Source organism: Solanum dulcamara, chromosome 4 (assembly GCF_947179165.1).
Source record: "Solanum dulcamara chromosome 4, daSolDulc1.2, whole genome shotgun sequence".
Classification (NCBI taxonomy): domain Eukaryota; kingdom Viridiplantae; phylum Streptophyta; class Magnoliopsida; order Solanales; family Solanaceae; genus Solanum; species Solanum dulcamara.
Genome location: NC_077240.1, coordinates 4,282,766 through 4,303,406, shown reverse-complemented (window position 1 = coordinate 4,303,406; position 20,641 = coordinate 4,282,766). Strand labels below are relative to the sequence as shown.

General features: G+C 35.7%; 1 protein-coding gene across 13 annotated transcripts; it reads left to right on the top strand.

The window, feature by feature from the left end:
• Positions 1-339: 339 nt before the first annotated feature.
• Positions 340-18,437, top strand: LOC129885605 (DNA repair protein REV1-like). Of its 13 annotated transcripts, none has more exons than XM_055959949.1 (27): positions 342-608; positions 1,449-1,593; positions 1,968-2,083; positions 2,180-2,256; positions 2,355-2,854; positions 3,991-4,134; positions 4,311-4,443; positions 4,531-4,619; positions 4,724-4,774; positions 4,851-5,054; positions 5,823-5,942; positions 7,222-7,314; positions 8,091-8,150; positions 8,231-8,317; positions 8,439-8,522; positions 8,612-8,684; positions 10,253-10,321; positions 10,424-10,522; positions 11,010-11,255; positions 11,378-11,439; positions 11,568-12,160; positions 14,074-14,134; positions 15,960-16,054; positions 17,266-17,363; positions 17,461-17,666; positions 17,800-17,863; positions 17,985-18,437. In XM_055959949.1, exons 1-23 carry the CDS (start codon positions 415-417, stop codon positions 16,014-16,016), a joined length of 3,357 nt encoding a protein of 1,118 aa, XP_055815924.1. In that variant the 5' UTR covers positions 342-414; the 3' UTR covers positions 16,017-16,054; positions 17,266-17,363; positions 17,461-17,666; positions 17,800-17,863; positions 17,985-18,437. The 13 variants fall into 13 exon arrangements, with proteins under 13 accessions (XP_055815918.1, XP_055815919.1, XP_055815921.1 ...); XM_055959948.1 differs by having other exon boundaries at positions 11,369-11,439; XM_055959940.1 differs by adding an exon at positions 16,183-16,258 and having other exon boundaries at positions 10,253-10,522; positions 11,369-11,439; positions 17,266-17,307.
• The last annotated feature ends 2,204 nt before the right edge of the window (positions 18,438-20,641 follow it).

The window sequence follows — 20,641 nt, the reverse complement described above, 5'->3', positions numbered from 1 at the left end:
ACCCGTCAAGCATAATTATCCGCTTGATAAGCAACCCTAATGATAGAGTCAACAACAACAAAAATATACCTAGTGAAATTCCACAAGTGAGATATGGAGATGATAGAATGTACATAGACCTTAACACTACTTCGTGGAGGTAAAAAAACTATTTTCGAAAGACCCTTGGCTCAGGTGAAAGCAACACATCAGGTAAAAAAGAAGAAAACAATAAAAAAAATATAACAAATAACAAAAAAATGTTTTAAATTCACCCTCTCCATCAAAAAATAAAAATGTTTTGGGTTAACCGACCCGATTCCTCCTTAAGATCCGTGTGTTTATAAATGATCCCTTGCTTGCATATATTTGCCGCTTCATTTTAGAAATTGCGCAACTCTTCTGCGTCTCAACTCCCAGAAATCGGAGACGAGCATGGAACCCTCACGCTCTGCTAATTCCGGTTCCAATTCTAAACGAACCCCAAATTCAAATCGCAGTAACAGCAGCAATCAAAGCAACAAGAAGAAGAAGGCGAGTCAAAAGACCCTAGGCATGGCCTGGGGTGCCAATTCTCGTTCTGCTTCTCGTCCTGCCTTCTATAGTTCACCTTTCTCCAATTTCGGAAGGTTTATTCTTCTTCTTTCTTTACTTAGTTTGGATTGATTTTGGGAATTTTTGAACGTTGTGTACACTATCTTGAATATTTGAACAGTTCTCCCCCGAGTTGATTTCGAATAGATGATCATCAAGAAAGTTGGTGTTGATCATCAAGAGATATTATTCTTATTACTTTATTGACGTCAATGCTTGGAATGAAACGAGTCTGCTTAGAATGGAATTAATATAGAGTATTTTTGTCGGTGAGGCTTACTATTTGATTTTGGGTATAGTTGATTGATTTTTTATGGACTGTTTTTAGAGTTTCACTTCATATGTCTTCCTCTATATGGGCTAGTTCACTTCTTGCACAATCTACTTCATAAATGCACCCCTCCTCTCTGATAGTCTGTTTTGATGTGCATAGTGTATGCTATTTGACTTGTTCTTGGTGCTGTACATCATCTTAAATATTTGAATGGTTTTCCTTTGAGTTAATTTCGAATAGACGATCTTCAAGAAAGTTTAACCAGTGGAATTTGTTGATCATCAAGAAATATTGTTCTTGCTACTTTATAGACGTTAATTCTTGGAATGAAACGAGTCCACATAGAAAGGCACGAATATAGAGTGTTTTTATAGGTGAGGCCAACTAGTTGGTTTTGGGTATTGTTGATTGATTTTTATGGATTGTTTTTAGAGTTTCACTTCATATGTCTCCTCTATATGGTCAATTTACTTCTTGCACAATTTACTTCATAAATGCACCTCTCCTCTCTGATTTGATGCGTATAGTGTATGCTTTATGACTTGTTCTTGGTGATGACTTCCTGATCTTCTTATTGTGGCTTTTGACAACTTTGCTGTAGTTACATGGCCGTGAAGAATCAGAAGCTTCACGAGCAGTTTGAGGTGGAGGCATCAATCACTTCTCTCAGTGGTCCAAGTTCTTCAAAACCTATATTTCAGGGCGTATCCATTTTTGTTGATGGATACACGGTTCCTTCCAGTCAGGTTTAGTACATTATGGTTTCTTTCTGGTCTATTTCATGTGATTTTCTTGCCGGGGATTAATCTGATATGATTGCTTGAAGATTGACAACTTAAAAGATCCTGAATCGAATAATGAATGATGTCGAATACTGTTTCATCAATAAAAAACTTCTCTAACTTTTGAATTGGCGAAACAAACAATTACTTGTATTCTTACTTGTAAGAAGAGTTCATTCAATCTGCATGTAAACCCGTGTACAAACATCCATCATCATTGTAATCAATACCTTGACTATATAGCTATCATATTCTTTTCCGTACCTCACTGGATTTTCTCATATGGAAGATTAGGTTGCTTCTCTTGTAGTTTATTGATTTCAACAATATCTATCCAGGAACTTCGAGGATATATGTTGAAGCATGGAGGCCGTTTTGAAAATTATTTTTCTAGGCGTCGTGTTACTCATATAATCTGTAGTAATCTTCCTGACAGTAAGGTCCAGAATTTAAGGTCAGTTGTAAAACCAAGTTCATCAGTTTCCTATTTTTTGTATCTCTGTTGAAAATAAAAGTATTTTCGTCTAAGTTTTGTCTGAATTTCATATAGGTCCTTTAGCAGGGGACTTCCAGTAGTCAAACCCACATGGGTGTTGGATTCTGTCTCTGCAAAGAAGCTTCTGAATTGTAAGTTTATATTTCTATGACTTGATTTTTAATGCAAACGAGCAAGTTGACTGCTTGTTTACTTATTAGCTTTTCTATCATTGTTTTGTTGTTTTCAGGGGTTCCTTATCAGCTTGATCAGCTTGCAAGTGAAGTTAATAACCAGCCTAAGCTATCTGCTTTCTTCACAAAAAACATTGCTATTTATGATGATATGACAACATGTTCAACTGTCCAAGCCACATCTAGAGTTGAGAGCCCATTGTCATATTCTGGACCAATTGAAGATCCTGTATCCTTTGAAGAGTCGCAATCTGCAGAAGATTTGGAGCCTCGTGCTCTAGAATCTAAAGATCTAATGCAAGCAAACTACAATGTAGATAGAATCGAAGAGTCAAGTTGTAGCATGGCAATGCAAGAACTGAGTGATGCTGCAAGTGGAGATGGAAGCCAAGCTCCATTTTCAGCACCTTTCAGTCCTCATAACGATGCATCAGTTTGTAGCGACTGGATGAGTGATCCTGTTAACACGGCCCCATCAAATTTAAAGATTCCTAGGTCTCCTAATCAGCGACATTCAACTCTAGTTGATGCTAATTTTGTGGAAAATTACTTCAAGGTACACACGTGGCTATCTTGACATTGGCTTTGCTAGAACATCTTGTATTTATCTTCCAGCCCCCCTCCCCCCCAAAAAATAAATAAATAAATAAATTAAAAAATAAAAAATAAAAAATGATTGTAATGAACAATCTCTACTCTCAAGTTCATTTTTCTTTTTCCTTTTTGCTTAAGTGTTGAGTGTTGGCGTTAGAAAGTTAGTTTATATTGTTATTATTGTTAAGTTAATTATCGTCACATATTACAACACCTCTCCGCAAATATAACCTGTTTTTTGGAGTTCACATGTAAATTTCGATTCGGACTTGTAAGTATGGAAATGGGCTTATGAAGTCGATTTTGATAGATGTGTTGGACTAAACATCCAACCTGGACTTTGAGGCAATGGGTCGAGTAACTTAAGATGAACTCCCCGGGATGCCCTTTATACAAACGACGTGGGATATAGTATATACACACACTGATAACTTGTGGGATGTTATGTATCTCCAACACCTTTGATAAGTGAAATGCCAGGATATGTTATTTTTACCATAATAGGGCACCAAAGAGGGGCTTTTCATGTGCAAAAAGCTTTTGCTCAAAGGATAGAGAAGGCTGAGATCATAAAGAAAAACATGTTAAAGGTGAATATGACGTTGGTTTTCTTTTTTTCAATAATTGCCAAAAGGAGATCCACATGCTCATAGCAACCTTCTTTTTTTGGGTTATAATTTCCTTTAATGATTGACCATTATCAACTTACTTTATGCTTTTGCTTCTGCTGTTACTGGATCTGGGATGACACAATGATGGACCTTTCAAGATTGTGGAAGATCTAATCTCAATTCTTTTTTTCAATTGAGAAACCGAATATCAAGAATCAACAGCCAACTCATACCTAGATATTGTGTTGCTTATATTACTTCTACTAAATTCTTGGCATCCAGATTTTCTGGGGCCTTCTGATGTGAAGAAATTACCTGCTTTTGCTTGTGGATCTGTTATTTTGAATTTGTTTATTTGAAGCTATTGCATTGTATAACTAATATATTCATAAATGTATGTGCACATTGATAAGTAATTGCATATTAAATACTAAAAGCGCCTAGTGACAAAGTGGTTGACATATTCCTCGGGTGCTTTTGTCTTCAGCATTCTAGGTTGCATTTCATTGGCACCTGGAGAAACCGGTATCGTAAACGATTTCCTAGCTCCCCTGGTGGGTTTAGATGCATAAGTTCAGGCCCTAGTTCTTCAGCAACAGCAAATAAGACAATGATTATTCATGTGGATATGGTAATTTCTGCTTCGATGGTCTGAAAACTCGACTTGTCCTCTTTATGTTTTTATGACTGCGTCTATGTTCTGTCTCCTTTTCCGGCTCACCCTCTTTGATCATATATATGACATTCTACCCGTCTCTGTTGATTATTCTCTGTGCTAAAACAATCAGTTCAACTTTACTTGTTCAGGATTGCTTTTTTGTGTCTGTGGTCATTAGAAATCGCCCCGAGTTGAAGGATAAACCTGTTGCCATTTGCCATTCAGATAATCCACGCGGAACAGCAGAAATATCTTCAGCCAATTATCCTGCTAGGGGTTATGGTCAGTCTTTCAGTCAGTAATCCAACCTTTTCTTAAATATCATCCTGTGTTTGAAATTTGATTGTCATTCAAGTTTTTTTCTCATAGGAGTTAAGGCTGGAATGTTTGTCAGAGATGCCAAGTCACGTTGCCCTCACCTAGTCATTCTTTCTTATGACTTCGAGGCTTATGAGGAGGTGGTTATGATATTTCAGTTTCTTCATCTTGTTCTTTTTCCCCTTTTAATTGGATTCTTTTGTATTTGGATATCGAGTCCTATAAAATCTGATTTCATTTTCAGGTTGCTGATCGGTTTTATAACATATTGCACAAGTACTGCAACAAAGTGCAGGTATGGCCTCAAAACTGCTTGTTGAACAATTTCACGATGTTCTTATCTCTTGATTGATAATTGCTACTGAATGCAGGCCGTAAGTTGTGACGAAGCATTTTTAGATGCCACTGATTCTGGAGTAGAGGAAATTCAAGCTTTTGTCTCAGTGATCAGAGATGAGATTCTTGATGCGACAGGCTGTACTGCTAGTGCTGGTATTGCTGAGAATATGCTTATGGCGCGGCTTGCTACTAGGATTGCAAAACCAGACGGGCAGTGTTACATCCCTGCCGAGAAGGTAGCTTATTTCGAGCTGACTTTTTGATGTATGAAGAGGGGGGAAAACTTATGTCTTGATCTTTGTCATCTAAATATGTGCATCTTCTACCGTATCACAAATTATATTTTGCAGCTACATCTTTATTGGTTACATGTCATTGCCTTCTCTTTAACTATTTGTAGTAAATCTCTTCTTACCTGATGACCATGCATTGTGAATTTGCATGTACTTCTAGAAAGGGCATGACTGCAAGTGAAATCAGATTTTATAGGCTCCACTTTCATAAAGCGAAGTTTCTGCCGGGGCTTCTCCATGCCCTTGCCACGTGAGATGTTTCTCCATTGCCACATGATGCTCTTTTTGTTTCACTTTGTTTATGTCGATCCTGGTCAAGCATAATAACCTTTTCCGCTGCAAGAATCTGGTGTTAGATGGAAATCAACATGAATCCGTGAATTATTTTACTAATGTTTTTTTAATAAATTACAACTTTCTTATTACCTTTTATAAAAGAAAAACAATCTGCGGATATTTTATTAAGGATTAGTCCCAGAAAAGGGCTATTTTGATCACTTAGTTTTATCCCATCACAGATACTATTCAATATCAAAGACATTTCTCTTGTTTAGATCTTCGCTGATTAACTCCCTTTTTGATCATCTTAATATTTTAGTGTCTACTGCATGTAGTGGCAACAGAGGAAAACAAAGGCTTGAAGATCATTTTAGAGAATTAAAATAATTATTGTGATTTTATTGTCCTGATTTATCTTGTTGGCTATATTAGGTGGAGGAGCACCTGTGTGAACTTCCAGTAAAAGCACTTCCTGGAATCGGTCATGTGTTGGAAGAGAAGTTGAACAGGAGACAAATCACAACTTGTGGGCAGCTGCGTATGATTTCCAAGGTTCTCATTGTTTAGTATTTGTTTCCTTCTGCAATATATTGGTGATTGCTCTTGCGGTTTTGATTTTCTATCTCGTTATAGTTTGTGTACAACAAGCACTCTTTTGCATCTCTTTTGATCTGGTTTCTCTCAGATACATTTCACGCTTGAAAAAACACTACAAGAATACTTCATGATGAATCATTGAATCTCTTGCTACAGTATTTGTTTTAAAAAATAATAAGATAATGGTGTTTTATCAAAGCTAGTACCAGGAAGGTACTGCAAATTGTATTAAGGTGTGTGTTTTTAAGAGTTCCTAAGAAGAATTTCTGTCAAGCCGGGTGGCCTAACGTTTAGGAGCTGGAGTGACAACCTTGGAAACCAAGGATTGCAGTCTAGCATGGACGACACTTGTTGAATTATTCCGATCTTCCTACGCTATGGAAGGAGGGAGGGAGTTGTGGTGGTGTAGTGTTGTTTGATACCTAGGCCAGTGGGGGTTGTTGTTATTTGGTGGATTAATCTTCTTGTTTATTTGCCTTCTCCATCCAAAGCTCTCCATGAAACTATATTTTCCATTTCTTGTGAAAAAGGGTTTCACATTTAACAGGTAATCTCAACTGGATAGCTATCAAAGAAAATTGAGGTTTGTTATTCATGCCGTCTGCTTGAGTCAGAGTCCTCTTTGTCACTTGTTCCCCAGTTTCATGGGCACATTCCTGCCCATGTAAAGTTAAGCATCCTTGGAACCTTCATTAACTAGAGCTGATGAAATAGCGGATATATTGTTTATTTAAGACAACATTTACACCTATTTGGCTTACTCAGCTCCTGGAGTTTATTTCAGCTAATGATGTTTTGTTAAACTCATGGTTAAAATGTTTCCAAATGTATGATCATTCGATGAAATGAGAATATCTCGTCTTGTGGAAACTATTACTTAATTAGTGCTTAAGAAATCCCTTATTGGCATGGGGGTTGTTTCTTTTGAGAAGTATGTCGAACACATTACAACACTTGTTTGTTCGTTGATTAGTTATCTTTTCTTAGAATAGCTCAAGACTTGTCTTACTGATTAAAGAAGCGATTTCTTATTTGTGAATACTTTCATAATTTTTTTGCTGTTATTCAGCCGGACGAGTGGGATGCTTCTCTCCTTTATATGATACTTATCGATACACCAATCGTGGTGGCACAAAGAATGATTTTATATATGTGGCCTGCCATGTTTTGGGTTGACATGCATTATACTCAATATTGGACTACATATATTCCCACTCATTTGTCGTGTTTCCAGGAAACTCTCCAGAGGGACTTTGGTTCTAAAACTGGCAGTATGCTATGGAACTATAGTAGAGGGATAGATGATCGGTTGGTTGGCATGATACAGGTTAGGATCAACACAGAATATCTTACTGTATCGCTTTTATTTGTAGGCTTTCTTTTGGATTTTTGTCATTCACACAACTGACTCGCGAACTCCCATTGACTCCTTTATTTCACTGTTATTTTTTTGAATATTGGAGACTTGGAGCCTGTTTGGAATTTGGATGGACTTATTTTAAGTAACTTATGAGTTGAAAACTGCTTATAAGTTTTAAAAAAATAAGTAGGTGCAGCCCAACTTATTTTTTTTTTAGTTATAAGCTATTTTCAACTTATAAGTTGCTTCAAATAAGTCCATCCAAACAAACCCAATTATTTATTGTGACTTATTTTAAGCACAAAATGACTTTAAGTTGGACAGCCAAACACTCAAAAAAGCTGAAAACAGCTTATAAGTAACTTATAAGCCAATCCAAACGGGCTCTTGCTTAATGATTGATGAGTTATTATTTTGCCTCCTGTGCTGCTTGTTGCTTCTAACTTGCGTCATTGATTCTGGTGCTGATATAAGCAGTCCCTCAAGTGGTACTGTGTGCGCGCGCGTATATATTTATGTATTTTCAGAGCAAGTTTTGGTTCCGTTTCGAATGTAGTAAGTAGGACATATACACTTGCATCGTATTTCTGTAGAGGTCTTAAAAAGCTGTTCTAGTGTCTGTCAAAAGGAAGCAGATACTAGTTACATGCTTCACGAATCTGCATCATGAAGTTTGTCATTTTGTTTATAATCAGTCATGCGTGTTCAAGCCAAATATATAAACCTCTCGATAACGTTTGCAGGAAAGCAAATCCATTGGTGCAGATGTTAACTGGGGCGTGAGGTTCAAGGATCTGAAAGACGTTAGATCTCCACTAAATATCGTTGTTGTTTTGGCCATTTGTACTAATGCTTATTGACACTAAACACCACCTCAATTCAGGTACAACATTTTCTGTTAAACCTTTGCAAGGAGGTTTCATTACGTTTGCAGGGATGTGGAGTGATAGGGAGGAAGTTTACCTTAAAGGTCTCTCTCTGTTTTTTGCTTTATGAAACCATTATTTATATTGAGATTATAGTTCATTTAGTATAAAGTAGTCGTATAGTTGGTTCTTATGCTGCTTTTGCACCTATATTTATCAATACAGATAAAGAAAAGAAAGGGTGATGCAGGGGAGCCAGTAAAGTATTTGGGCTGTGGTGTATGTGATAACTTGAGCCATTCTGTCACGGTATAATATTTTCTGTGATAACCTTGTTCTCTATGTTTTTTAATTGAAGAAATTTCTATTTTCCTTTAATTGCATTGTGCCACTTGTAGGTGCCAATGGCAACAGATAGTGTTGATGTGCTTGAGAGAATTGTTTCACAGCTTTTTACGACTTCACACGTGGGTAATTGCTTTCCCTATGTGAATGTTACTCTTCAAAATAAGGGTTTAAAACCGCACCCAAGTGTGTGGCCTAGTGGTTCAATGAACTGGGCGTGAACCTTGAAGATCAGGTTCAAATTCCAGCAAAGACAAAAAAACACTAGGTGATTTATTTCTAGGGTGAATTCCAAAATGGAAATGGATTATCTTAAGAAATTTTAGCTAATCTCAATGTCATTTCAATGTGAATAGTGTGCTTACCTTTGTTCTTTGGGACCACCAATTCACTTCACATTCACACTTATGGGCTTTTGTTGTGATTTTAATCTGCATTATCCTTCTTGTTTCCTAGTTTTGTTTTTTATCTTGATACATCTGTGCCAAAATGATTATCTGATCTGCTTTGGAAGTCGAACAAAGATTTTTTGACTGTAATTCTTAAATATTTTTTGTCATATGAAATGGGAAAATATCGAACTGTATTGTTTTTCATATAGTTCTAGTACTTGATTTAATTCTCAGCAGATGAAGTCATATTAAACTTAAATAAACAAAATAGGTCATATCAATTTGGGACGGAGTATCAGCTTTTGTGTGTGACATTCCATATCTGAGCAACTTTCAGTAAACTAATCCATTTGATACATGATGTTATTAAGGAAAACACTGAGCCAATCCTTTGAGCATCCTATGCTTCTTGTTTCTTATGCTTCTTCCACTTCTGTCCCCCATTTGATTTTTGGAAGAGTAAGAATAATAATCGTAAGTCCGCAACCTTCTTTAGGGCTGAGGTAATGTCATTGTATTTTCGCTCTTTGATATAGTTTTTGTGTATTGACACAGACAAACTTTTCTCTACTGATATTTCTGTGCTGATAAGCTTAACAAAGAGGGAGAAATGGTGAAGAGCAAAGATGCACGTTTCCTCACATGCAGAAGCTCGACCACTTGTTTTTCATGATTTTAGCCAAATTATTGCAAGAAACAAGATTTGTCTTTCAGAGTCATGTTAACCAAAAAATCTTGAGATTCGTGTTTTAGCTATTTCATATTAGAGTCCCAAGTGTTAGGATGGTGAATAGAGCTCAGAAAAGCCTTTTTTTCTTTCCCTTCAATAGGGAGTTTCTGTTTTATTACCCAAGAATGTTACAGTATGTTTTTTTTTTGAGTTGGGCTTGAGACCTGTCAGAGAATGCTATTGCCTGAAACTTCAAAAACCTTATGTATAGCCTAAAGGGGAACTAAAAATATACTGGTGCAGCTCTGATGCTGATGAAACTTTTAAGTGCATTTTTGATGTTCTTTGGTTTCTGCATTAGCGGCGTTTCTTTTTTCTAAATTGTTAGATGTATCAGAATCAATCAACTCACGGTGAATTTTGAACATTGCAGACCAAAAATTTTCTCTAAGGATGTTAGAATTCCCTTTGGACCAAATGAATTTAGAGTAACAAACTTAGATTTTTCTTCCACGTCAACCATATCTTTGTTCAGCAACAACAAATACATACCCAGTGTGATCTCAGTATGACTTGTAGTCTACCCTGTTTCTTCTTCTAATATAAATGCTGTTTTGACAATCGCTGTGCAGATGTGGAGGACATACGAGGCATGGGATTGCAGGTCTCAAAGCTTGAAACTGCGGATAGTTCCAAGCAAGGTCTTTTCTTCACGTTTTATATCTCTCTCTATGCCAGTTATGATGACGACAGTATGCCATTTATGAACTGTTTTTCTACTAATTTCATTGACATAAATCCAGGGAAAGAGAGATGCTCCATCAGATCTTGGCTCACTGCTGCCTCTGCTAAGACCAATTACCAAAACAGAAGCAGTAGTCATGAGAAAGGTGCTGATGCAGGTTTGACTTCTTCACTTATTTTCATTGGCTTGTCCAAATATTTATTGCCTCCAGTCATGCCTATTACTTGATAGAAGTATTTCTAACACACTTAAACTGGTACTGAAACTCTGTTGTGGTTCCTTGCATTGGCCGTGTTCTAGCACATGAAAGGTGGTATACCTTTTATAGGAATCTCTTTAATTTGCGTGTCCTAAGAAATACTTGAGGACATCATAATTGTTTCCTTTCTCTGTCTACAACATGAGCAACTCAATGGGATTTTTATCTCAGCAGCACTGATGGATATGGAATATCTTTTTTAATGCTTCTGTTAAAAAGTTAGTATGATGGTCTTATGTTGTTTCTTCATGTCAACTTATTCCAACATCGATTCTGTGTTTTCAACAAGTTCTTAACTAAAAAGTATCGCCTAAACTTTTATTGAGTTCATTTTCCACTAAAGACAGGATGAGTCTGAGTTCGATCTGCTTCTCTGATATGGCAGATAACGGTAAAAACAGTGTTCATGAACGCCAGGCTCAGTTGCAGGGTGATTCAAGTACACCTTTCATTGAAATGACTGCAACGTCGCCCTCCGGTGCTGCTGGTTTTGGACAGAGAGGAACTCTTCCTCCTATGAACGAGCTTGATATAGGAGTAATAGAGTCTCTTCCTCCTGAGGTCTTTTCAGAAATTAATGACATGTATGATGGAAAATTGGCTCATTTTATTACTGAAAAGAGAAGCAAAGGTAAGGATGCATTCCTTTAAATTACAGAAGGCAGTTGGTTAACCCAATTAGCTTATACATATATACCGTTTTGTTATAAGCTTTTGCCTCAATTCTCATATCTTTTAAATTAGGTGTATCAGAAAAAGAAAACATATCTTCTGTTTGCCCTGCTGCACAGGATGAAGTTTTTGCTGCTCATGAGGTATCTTCAGTTTTTCTCCTCTACTTGGGCTGGCTTATTGTTTCTCCTTGTTTAATGTTGATGATGAGGTTTATCTTGTTTCTACAACTTCATGGTGTTGATTCTGGTGACTATAATTGGAGCATCAGCATAATGAAGAGGAAATCCAAGCGGTCTCTTATCCTAATAAGCTTTTTGCTGATATGAAAAGTGGGACACTGTCTGATGCTAGTGTACCAAATATGGATGTGGTTATTAATGCTCTTGTCTCAGGAGGTATCAGTCTAATGCCCTCTTCTCTAAGTCAAGTAGACACCTCGGTTTTTCAGGAATTACCTGAGGAGTTGAGGGCAGATATACTTGAACTCCTTCCTGCACACAGGAACAATGAATCTTCACTAGATGCTTCCTTGGTCTGTGCTAATAATCAGAACTGTAGTCCTTCTATTTCAAGCATTGATTTGTGGGTTGGAAATCCACCTGAATGGATTGACATATTCAAAGCCAGCAATTGTCAGATTTTGTGCGTTTTGGGAGAGATGTATCAAAGCGCAGGGGCAAGGAAACAGTTATCCTCTATATTGCAGAGGACTATGTCTCAGATTTATATTCTCCCTGATGTCGGCACTGACGGATGGGTCGAGGCTGTTAGTTTCTTAAGCGAGCTTATCAAGAAGTATCTAAAATTAAAAATTTCAACTGATATTGAAGAGGTTTATACTTGTTCTTGCCTTTTAAGAAGGTATGTACCAGAGACTAAACTTACCTGCAGTATGCGTTCATTTTCTTGAGCACATCTATTTTCTTGGCACGTGCTTCTGTATTTTCATTCCTCTGTGTGATCTTAAATCTTTTTTGATGCTATTGTATTCCTTTCATCTTTGGAATCTTGAAGTAGAAACTCAATGTGGTGTGTTTTATACATGCAGAACCCAGGGTGATGAGGAAATTAGACAGCCACTAAGTGTAGTTTTCCAAGTAAATATTTTGATAAGATTTCTCAAGTAAAATTTTGAAGGACACAGACTGGTAGAGACTTGCGGTCTTTTCTGTACTACAACGACGACTACACCTCAATCCCAAATAACTTGGGGTTGGCTATATGAATCCTCACATTTCTATTTAAGCTCAACTCATGTCATCATCATACCAAATGACATCATACCAAATAATAATATAAGTAAAAGATAAACTAAATATATATAATAATAATAATAGCAATAATAATAATCAATGTTATTAGAAGTTCTCTAACAAGTCTAAAACCTATTCCCATCTAGTAGATATTATCTATATGGAATTTTTTCTTCAATTATACCCTATCTTTAGCTAATTCTCCATTGATTCCAAGAAATTGTTGGTCTTTCGCGACGACTTCCTTCCATGTGATTTTAGGTCTACCCTCGTTTTAACATCCTCACTCATCATAGTTGCACACCTACGTACTGGTGCATCTATAGGTCGACACATGACAGCATCTCGAGTGACCTTCTCTCTTTTTATCTTCATTGCATGCTATTTGCACATTTTGGCGAGTGTGACCATTTTTATTTTTAACAAATCTTGTATGAACGCACATTCATCTTAAGAATCCGCCTCTCGGACTTAAGCAACCTAACATTTACTATCATATAGCATTGTCGGTCTTATAGTTTCTGAAGAACTTACCATTCACTTTGGCCGCTCGGTAACACATTTCCATTTCAACCATCCAATTTTATTTTTATGAGTATTATCTTCATTTATTATTCCATTCTCTTGAAACAACAAGCCTTTATGTCTAAATTGTTTGTATTTTTGCACTACGATTTCGTCTAGTCTCACCTCAATTTCGCTCTTCTGACTAAACTTGGTGCATATATTCAGTTTTACTTCTATTTTTTTTAAAGATCTTTACTCTCTATAATGCTTCTCCATAGTTCATGCTTTTGGTTGACACTTGTTTTGTTGGTTCACACAATATGATCAGCAAATAGCATCCACCATGGGACCTCATTTTATATTGTGTTGGTTAGCTCAACCATAACTAGGATAAACAAGTCGGGGCTCAATGTTGATCCCTAGTGTGAACTCACTGTTACGAGAAACTCTTTGTATTTGTATCTCCTACTATTATTCTCATGTTAGTGATGACTCCTTCATACATGTCCTTTCTGACATTGATATATTTAATATGAATTTCTTTCTTCTCCCTCACCCACCAAACGACCTTTTGTGGTACTCTGCCTCAATAAATAAATAATAAGAAGTATGTTGTTGTTATTGCCAGAAATGTAAGTATTAACACAGGAAGAAGGGCTTCTCCTGTTGTTTACCTTCAAACATGGCAACATTCCCCACAACAGCTGGTGAGGAAGATTAACTGGAGGGACTCTTGAAAGCTGTCTTTTCAACTTCTTCCTCTTCTTTGTCATTTTTTCTGGTGCTTTTGGTAAATACCTTGTCTAGCACAATGATGACATCTCATCGATATCTTTGTTGTTTGGATGTTTTGGATTCCTTTTGCATTGTTTTTTTTTTAAATTTAAAATAATACTATTTACCTCTTTTACTGCGAGCAGTAGCAAAAGTAAACATGGGAAGTTTAACAGGGAAAATGCATTTGTAATTTGTGATGAATGAAGACCGGGTCTGACATTGTAATTGTGACATCAGGTTAACTGCAAGGTCAAAAGTTTTCATAGAAGTTTACAACAACTTGCTTCCTCATTTTCAGGTAACATAAACAGTTCCAGTTATTTTCTTGTTGAGATGTGTATCCATATTGTGTTATAGGGAAAAATATGGTTCGGATAATCTTTTTCTCATACTTGTCTTTCTGACTCTCAGTGGAAATCATGACATTTAGCTATATATGTAGGAAGCAAAAATGTTTGCTGGCTGTTGCCTTGCAAGATTATGTACATGATACTAGTTTCGGTCCCTTTATGGTTTTTGCTTATAGTTACAGGCTCTCTATGATATCACATTGTAAACTGGTTTCCCTTGTTTATGACATGTACCAAAAGAATGATATGACTTGTATGCATTGTTGAAAGAATTTCTTCTAGATATTGATTTAACAACGTTTGCGAAAACTGGGCAGGCTGTCCTGCTGTTCTCGTTAACCCATTAATTGATATGGTTTCTTCTAGATTCGTTCTATCGTTCTAGGGTTAGTTTTACTTCTTAAGAGTTGTTTAAGATTCTACTATGTGGAGAACCACTTCCAATGTGTAGTTCAGGGCCTGGGAACATGACTTAAATGAATAACTATGTGCTCATTTATTCAGCTGACTTCTTTTGGTTTTCATGTAAACAATTCAAACATGTTTTATTTTATATAATAAGTAACAATGCATGAGGGTGATGATATTTCGTAAGAATGCTGTGTGCACGATTACAATCTTACAGTAGTTACAATACATACTGTTACTTCATTTACGAATATTGGAAAATGTTATTGAAGTCTACCCAGCTAGATTGTTATATGGGTAGAAAATTCCCCACCATATCTGGTAATGGTGTTGGATGTTGAGTATCCTCTTTGATGCCAAACCTATCAAAAACTCCTTCAAGTCTGCAAATAGGTAGTACCCAATCTGTTGGTCTGCTGACAGATTTTGCATGGAAAATTATTCCAGTCTTTCAGTTAACAAGCGTGTTGAAGTCCACATCGGTTGTGGGAGGGAATATTGGCCTCTTTATATGATCTCGGGCAATACTCGCCTCATGAGCTAGCTTTTGGAGTTGAGTTTGGCCAAGGGCCATTTCCTATCATGGTATCGGAGCAGAAAGAATTAAGTAAATAAAACTGTGCTCTCTGTAACAACTTAGCTTTTAGATGAGATGATAACATACTTCATCTTGGTATCAGAGCTACGCCCATCCCAATTCTTTGTTTACCCGATGTAAGCCTCCAACTTGTATTGTCCATGCTCCAAATGTTCAATCCTGGGCATGCGAGGGGGTGTTGAAGTCCCACATCGGTTGTGCGAGGAAAAAATGATCTCGTTATATGGTCTTAGACAATCCTCACCTCATGAGCTTGATTTTGGGGTAGAGTTAGGGCCAAAGTCCATTATCAAAGCGGTTCCACAGGTGATTCTGTTCTTCCTCTTAAGTATGTAATGGTCTCACTGTGCACGTTAATTAGTTTATTCCTTTTCCCTTTGTAATATAAGTGTGTCAAGTTAAATAGTTAAATACTGCATTGATGATTCAGGACTGTTCTGGTTGGAGTTGTCTTTGCAGCAAAATAGCTTCCTTTGTTCCTCCTTTTTAATTAGTAACTGCAGGCTTTTAGTTGCAAAGCCAGTTAAACTTAGATGATAATGAAATTTTTAATTGTAGGTAAAATCTATTTTTTGATAGTGGTTACAGAAGACTTGCTTAAAAAGGTTAAAGTATAATGTTGTGACATCTTAGAAAGTCTTTGATTTTGAAACCATTGGTTTAGATGCATAGCATCCTTTTTTTTACAATAGCAAATTCAAGTTTAGAATCTGCTTTAACAGTGAATTTGTGACCTAGCCTGATCAACTTTTTATCTCAATTTGTAGGCATTGGTTAGTGAGAACTATGGTGGCAGCTTTTACATGGCTTCTGTGACAGAGTGATGTGTGGCATGCCTTCTTTGCCAAGAAAAAAGTGTCAGGTGCTCTATGTCTACAAGTCCGCATTCCATTTGTGATTTTTTGTATCTTCTTTTCATTTTCATATGTTACTTGAAGTTCTCGCATCTTTCACTGATATCCTCTCTAAGTTGAAATCATAATCATATAGAGTGGGGGACCCCATGGGATGCATTGGGTCTGATAAGATGTCTTCCCAGGTTAAACTGATAGTGCTGGAGATCATGGTAGGTACCTGTCTGTTCTGGAAGTGTTATTTCCAATTTGTGTAGGTATACATTTGTCTTCCCTCTTGCTTGAAGTCAAGTGGGGCTTCATTCTTTGGATGAATAACGTTAGGTGATATGAACTGCTTGATTCAGTTGAACAATGTATTCATTTTTGTCGTAGGCTTACTTTCTGAAGGTCCTGTATGGATGATGTTCAAGAACATCCTTGATATTAATCCAACTGAATAGTGAAACAAGAATGCTATTTTTAACTTCCCATTGTTGATGCAAACCTTTGTTTGAATGTTGTCTCTTCCTAGAGGGAATCTAGTTAATGAGAAGTGTTTAAAACAATCAAATAAATAAAGTCTCTCTTCTCTAGCAGTTGGGAGCTTTTCTATGCCATGCTCACACAATTCAACATGGTTATCCAAGTAGGTATTCATCTGTTAACAGATTAGTATTTAATGTGCTTACCCATGAAAAAGGAATGAAGGAGTCCATACAGAATTAATTGGATAAGTACAAATATTCTCTCTCTAATAATTTAAACTTTTAGATGAGGTAGTAGAGACACAATTAGACAGAAAAGAGAAAGGAGTTTGTGGCTTACAAGGCATCAAAATTAATATTTGGAGAGGTATTAGACAACAAAAGTATGAAGTGGCATGTGTTGCTTCCTTTGCCCTGTGTGAGGATAACTTTTCCCCTTCTGTGTCATCATTACTTAGACCTGATAACATTGCATTCTGTATTTGTCAATGATTAAACTTAAGGAAGTAGTGCTGTTGACATTATTTAAGAGTTCAGTGGTAAACTGCAGCACTAGTCAGGTCCAAGTAAAGTTGCACACAAAAACAATTTCTTGATTCACCTGTGTTAGCCAAAAGAAGAAAGGAGTGTCCTGATTAAATAAATGCATATGTAGTCTATTGTTGTTTTCTTTTTTCAATTTCAACCATCTCAGTCTATTCGTCTTGCTTGGAAAAATTCTAAGAAGTTTGGTTGTTACAACTTCTATTTAGGTGTGTGCTGTCAAGAAAACTGGTTGATGGAAAACAGTGCCTGTATGTCCTTGACTTGCTCGATTCTTCTGTTTAAGGATATTTTTATCTGCCTTTAAGTATGCTCTATTCTCTTCCCACTTTTCTCTCTCTTCTTTTCTAGTTTTATTGTGCCAGTGATGATAGTGCTTATCTTTTATTTTATTAATATTGCAGAAAGGAGTCCTAGGAGTCTGCATTTCTCTGTACTTTGGCATTATTGATCAGGCCTAACTACACTGTAAATACTGGTTGGAGTGAGGAGCAGTTTCCATGGTTGTGGATTGCTCAGAAGCAGTGTTGGGGCAGACAAATGCTTGTTGCAAAGCTCATGGGTGACCTAAATTAAGTGCTAGAAGGATTGCTCTAGAGTTCATTGGATGGTAATTATCTTATGATCTGATATGACTATACCAAACTTTGGTTTGATAAAGTCATTTTTATTGTGTTTGCATGTCATAAGATATTGGAAAATGACTTTTCTCACTTTACGACTAAAGTTATTCTTCTTTGCAGTTACGTAACTTATTGACCTCATATCACTGCTACACGTAAACATTATTATCCATACCGAAGGTAGGTCGTTTTTCTGAGTATTTATCTTTTCTCATACCGAACAGAGTGTTTGTTGATTTTTCTTGTTAGTGAAAATAGAATATTTTATGCTGAGTCAAGTACATAATTTTCTGAATTTCAGGTAGATATTATGTGTTGACTCAGGTGAAACTTTGTTTACATGAAAAACGGTGGCCTGTCATGGTCGCAACTCGTAATTGAAGCATATATGCAAGGGTCAGCCATCACCTGGTCTGACCATGAAAATGAAAGAATACACTCGTGCTCAAATCTACTTTGCCAATGCATTTTTCAGCGTGCTGTATATGTTAAACAGTTGAAACCGTACTGTTGGTTTACAAATTTTTTGATTTATAATTACATATGTCGGGAAGGGTGGAGATAGGATTCCAACTTTATGAATTTTGAATGTTAGGTTAAAGCACGACTTCAAGTGCTAATATATGAGTTAAATTTAAGGGAAAAGAACACTATGCCCCCCAAAAAATATTTATCCTTAAATGTTCAATTATTTTCATATCTTTTTTTTAATTTTAAATTTGTGTATCAAAGAGTAATTGAGCAGTGTCTTCATTGAAGGACTGCTTCTTCCTCCTTGATACCATCAAAATATAATATATTCTGGTGGTATCAAAGAATAACTGGACAGTATTTTTATTGAGATTTGTCTTAGTCCTTCAATGAGATTATTCAATCATCCATGATACCACTATGATATATCTACATATTGTAATGGCATTGATATATGCTTCAATTCTTCAAAATTTTAATTTAAAAACAATTAAAAAGTTCATAATTTAGATACAATTTTCTAAAAAAATTGAAAAAAGAGAACAAAATTATGAAAAAATATATTTTTTCTATTAATTTAGAGTTTAATAAATAAGTTTTTTCTTAATTGTTTTTTATTTATTTCTTAAAAAAGAGCCAAATTGTATATGATACTGATAGGGTATAGATATATCGACGGAATATCAAAGAGGAATAAGTTTAGCCTTATATGATATCGATATGGTATCAATATATTGATGGAGTATCACAAAGGATTAATTCGTAATTGTGATGCTGATGTTATATTGACGTCATGCGCGAAATAAGAAAAAAAAGTGGGGTAGCGCGTAAATAGTTTGGCCATAGATCCATTAAGGGTAAATAGTTTGAATTTGATCCAATTTGGATAAATAATTTCACTTATGTATCAAGATATAATTTTCTCTAAATTTAAGGGTAAATTATCTAAATGTACGATAATCAAGAAATATTTACCACATACAACAACATAATTATTTTAACCATATATAGCATATTGTTTGAATTAAATTAAGTACAGTCCTTACTCTTATAAAACTCTCACCCGCGATTTTCTCTTCCTCTGTTTCTCTCCAAATTTGCTACACCAATATTCTCTCCAATCTTCACACCCACGATTTTCTGAAAAATTAGGGCAATACTTACCTTCCCAGCTTCTCAACCAAGACTTTCTACAACATTAATACTCCAATTTTGGAATTCAGTGATGTGTATTTGATGGTTATTGCAGAAGAATTGCGAAATTTAGGTGAATGCAGATTTGAATCAGTTGAAGAATTGTGATTTCTGAGTAGAGATATGTGATTACTTAAAGATTTGAATGGTTTAATGTTTAATTGTTTGAAGATTTGAATTAGATTGCATGCCTAATTCATTAGCAATACAAGATTTGTATTCAGTTGTGATTCAACATGAAAGTTTATTTACGTTTCTATGTTTATCACGATTACTTATTTAATGTGTGTGTAATACATTTGTTGTTCAAGTTTAATTCATTTTTGTGGCCTACAGATTACTGAAGGCTGGTTTTGTTAGCTACATGTTTCATTTGTGTCTAATTCTCTTCTAATTCAAGTTTAATGTGTGTGTAATACATTTGTTGTTCAAGTTTAATCCATTTTTGTGGCCTACAGATCACTGGAGGCTGATTTTGTTAGCTACATGTTTCATTCATCTTTAATTCTATTCTAATTCAAATTTAATGTGTGTGTAATACATTTGTTGTTCAAGTTTAATTCATTTTTGTGGCCTACAGATCACTGAAGGCTGATTTTGTTAGCTACATGTTTCATTCATCTTTAATTCTATTCTAATTCAAATTTAATGTGTGTGTAATACATTTGTTGTTCAAGTTTAATTCATTTTTGTAGCCTACAGATCACTGAAGGCTGATTTTATTAGCTACATGTTTCATTCGTGTCTAATTCTCTAATTCCCTTCTAATTCAACAAAAAAAAATGCAGGAGAAAAATATGGCTAATCTAGCTGTGCTTCTTTACTTCAATGGTCCATGAAATTCTAGTAACAAGTATATTAATTACTTGGCAGATAACATTTGCTAGTCTTTTTTCTGTGATTGCTACTCAATTGCCAATAGAAACATCAACAAGTAAAGTTGAAATCAGTTATAAGATTGATGAAAGGTCTCCTCCAATTCAAATTCATAACGATATGGGGGTAAAAGTGTATGTTGAAACCAAAAAAGGAACATAGAGATATGTCAAAATACCTTTTATGTGTCACAACAACTGAATCGATCAACTTGGAGAGTGATTCCACCCTAATTCCACTATTATGTTCAGACACTTCAGAAGATATGAGGATTACACACAATTCATACTATTCTAATGCATTTAGTGGTATCGATGATGCACTAGAGTTAATTGGCTTTGGATCATATGAGGAAGTTGATGAGCAAGAAGAAATACAACCAGGCATCATTATAAACCTTAATCAATCTTTTTTTGAGATA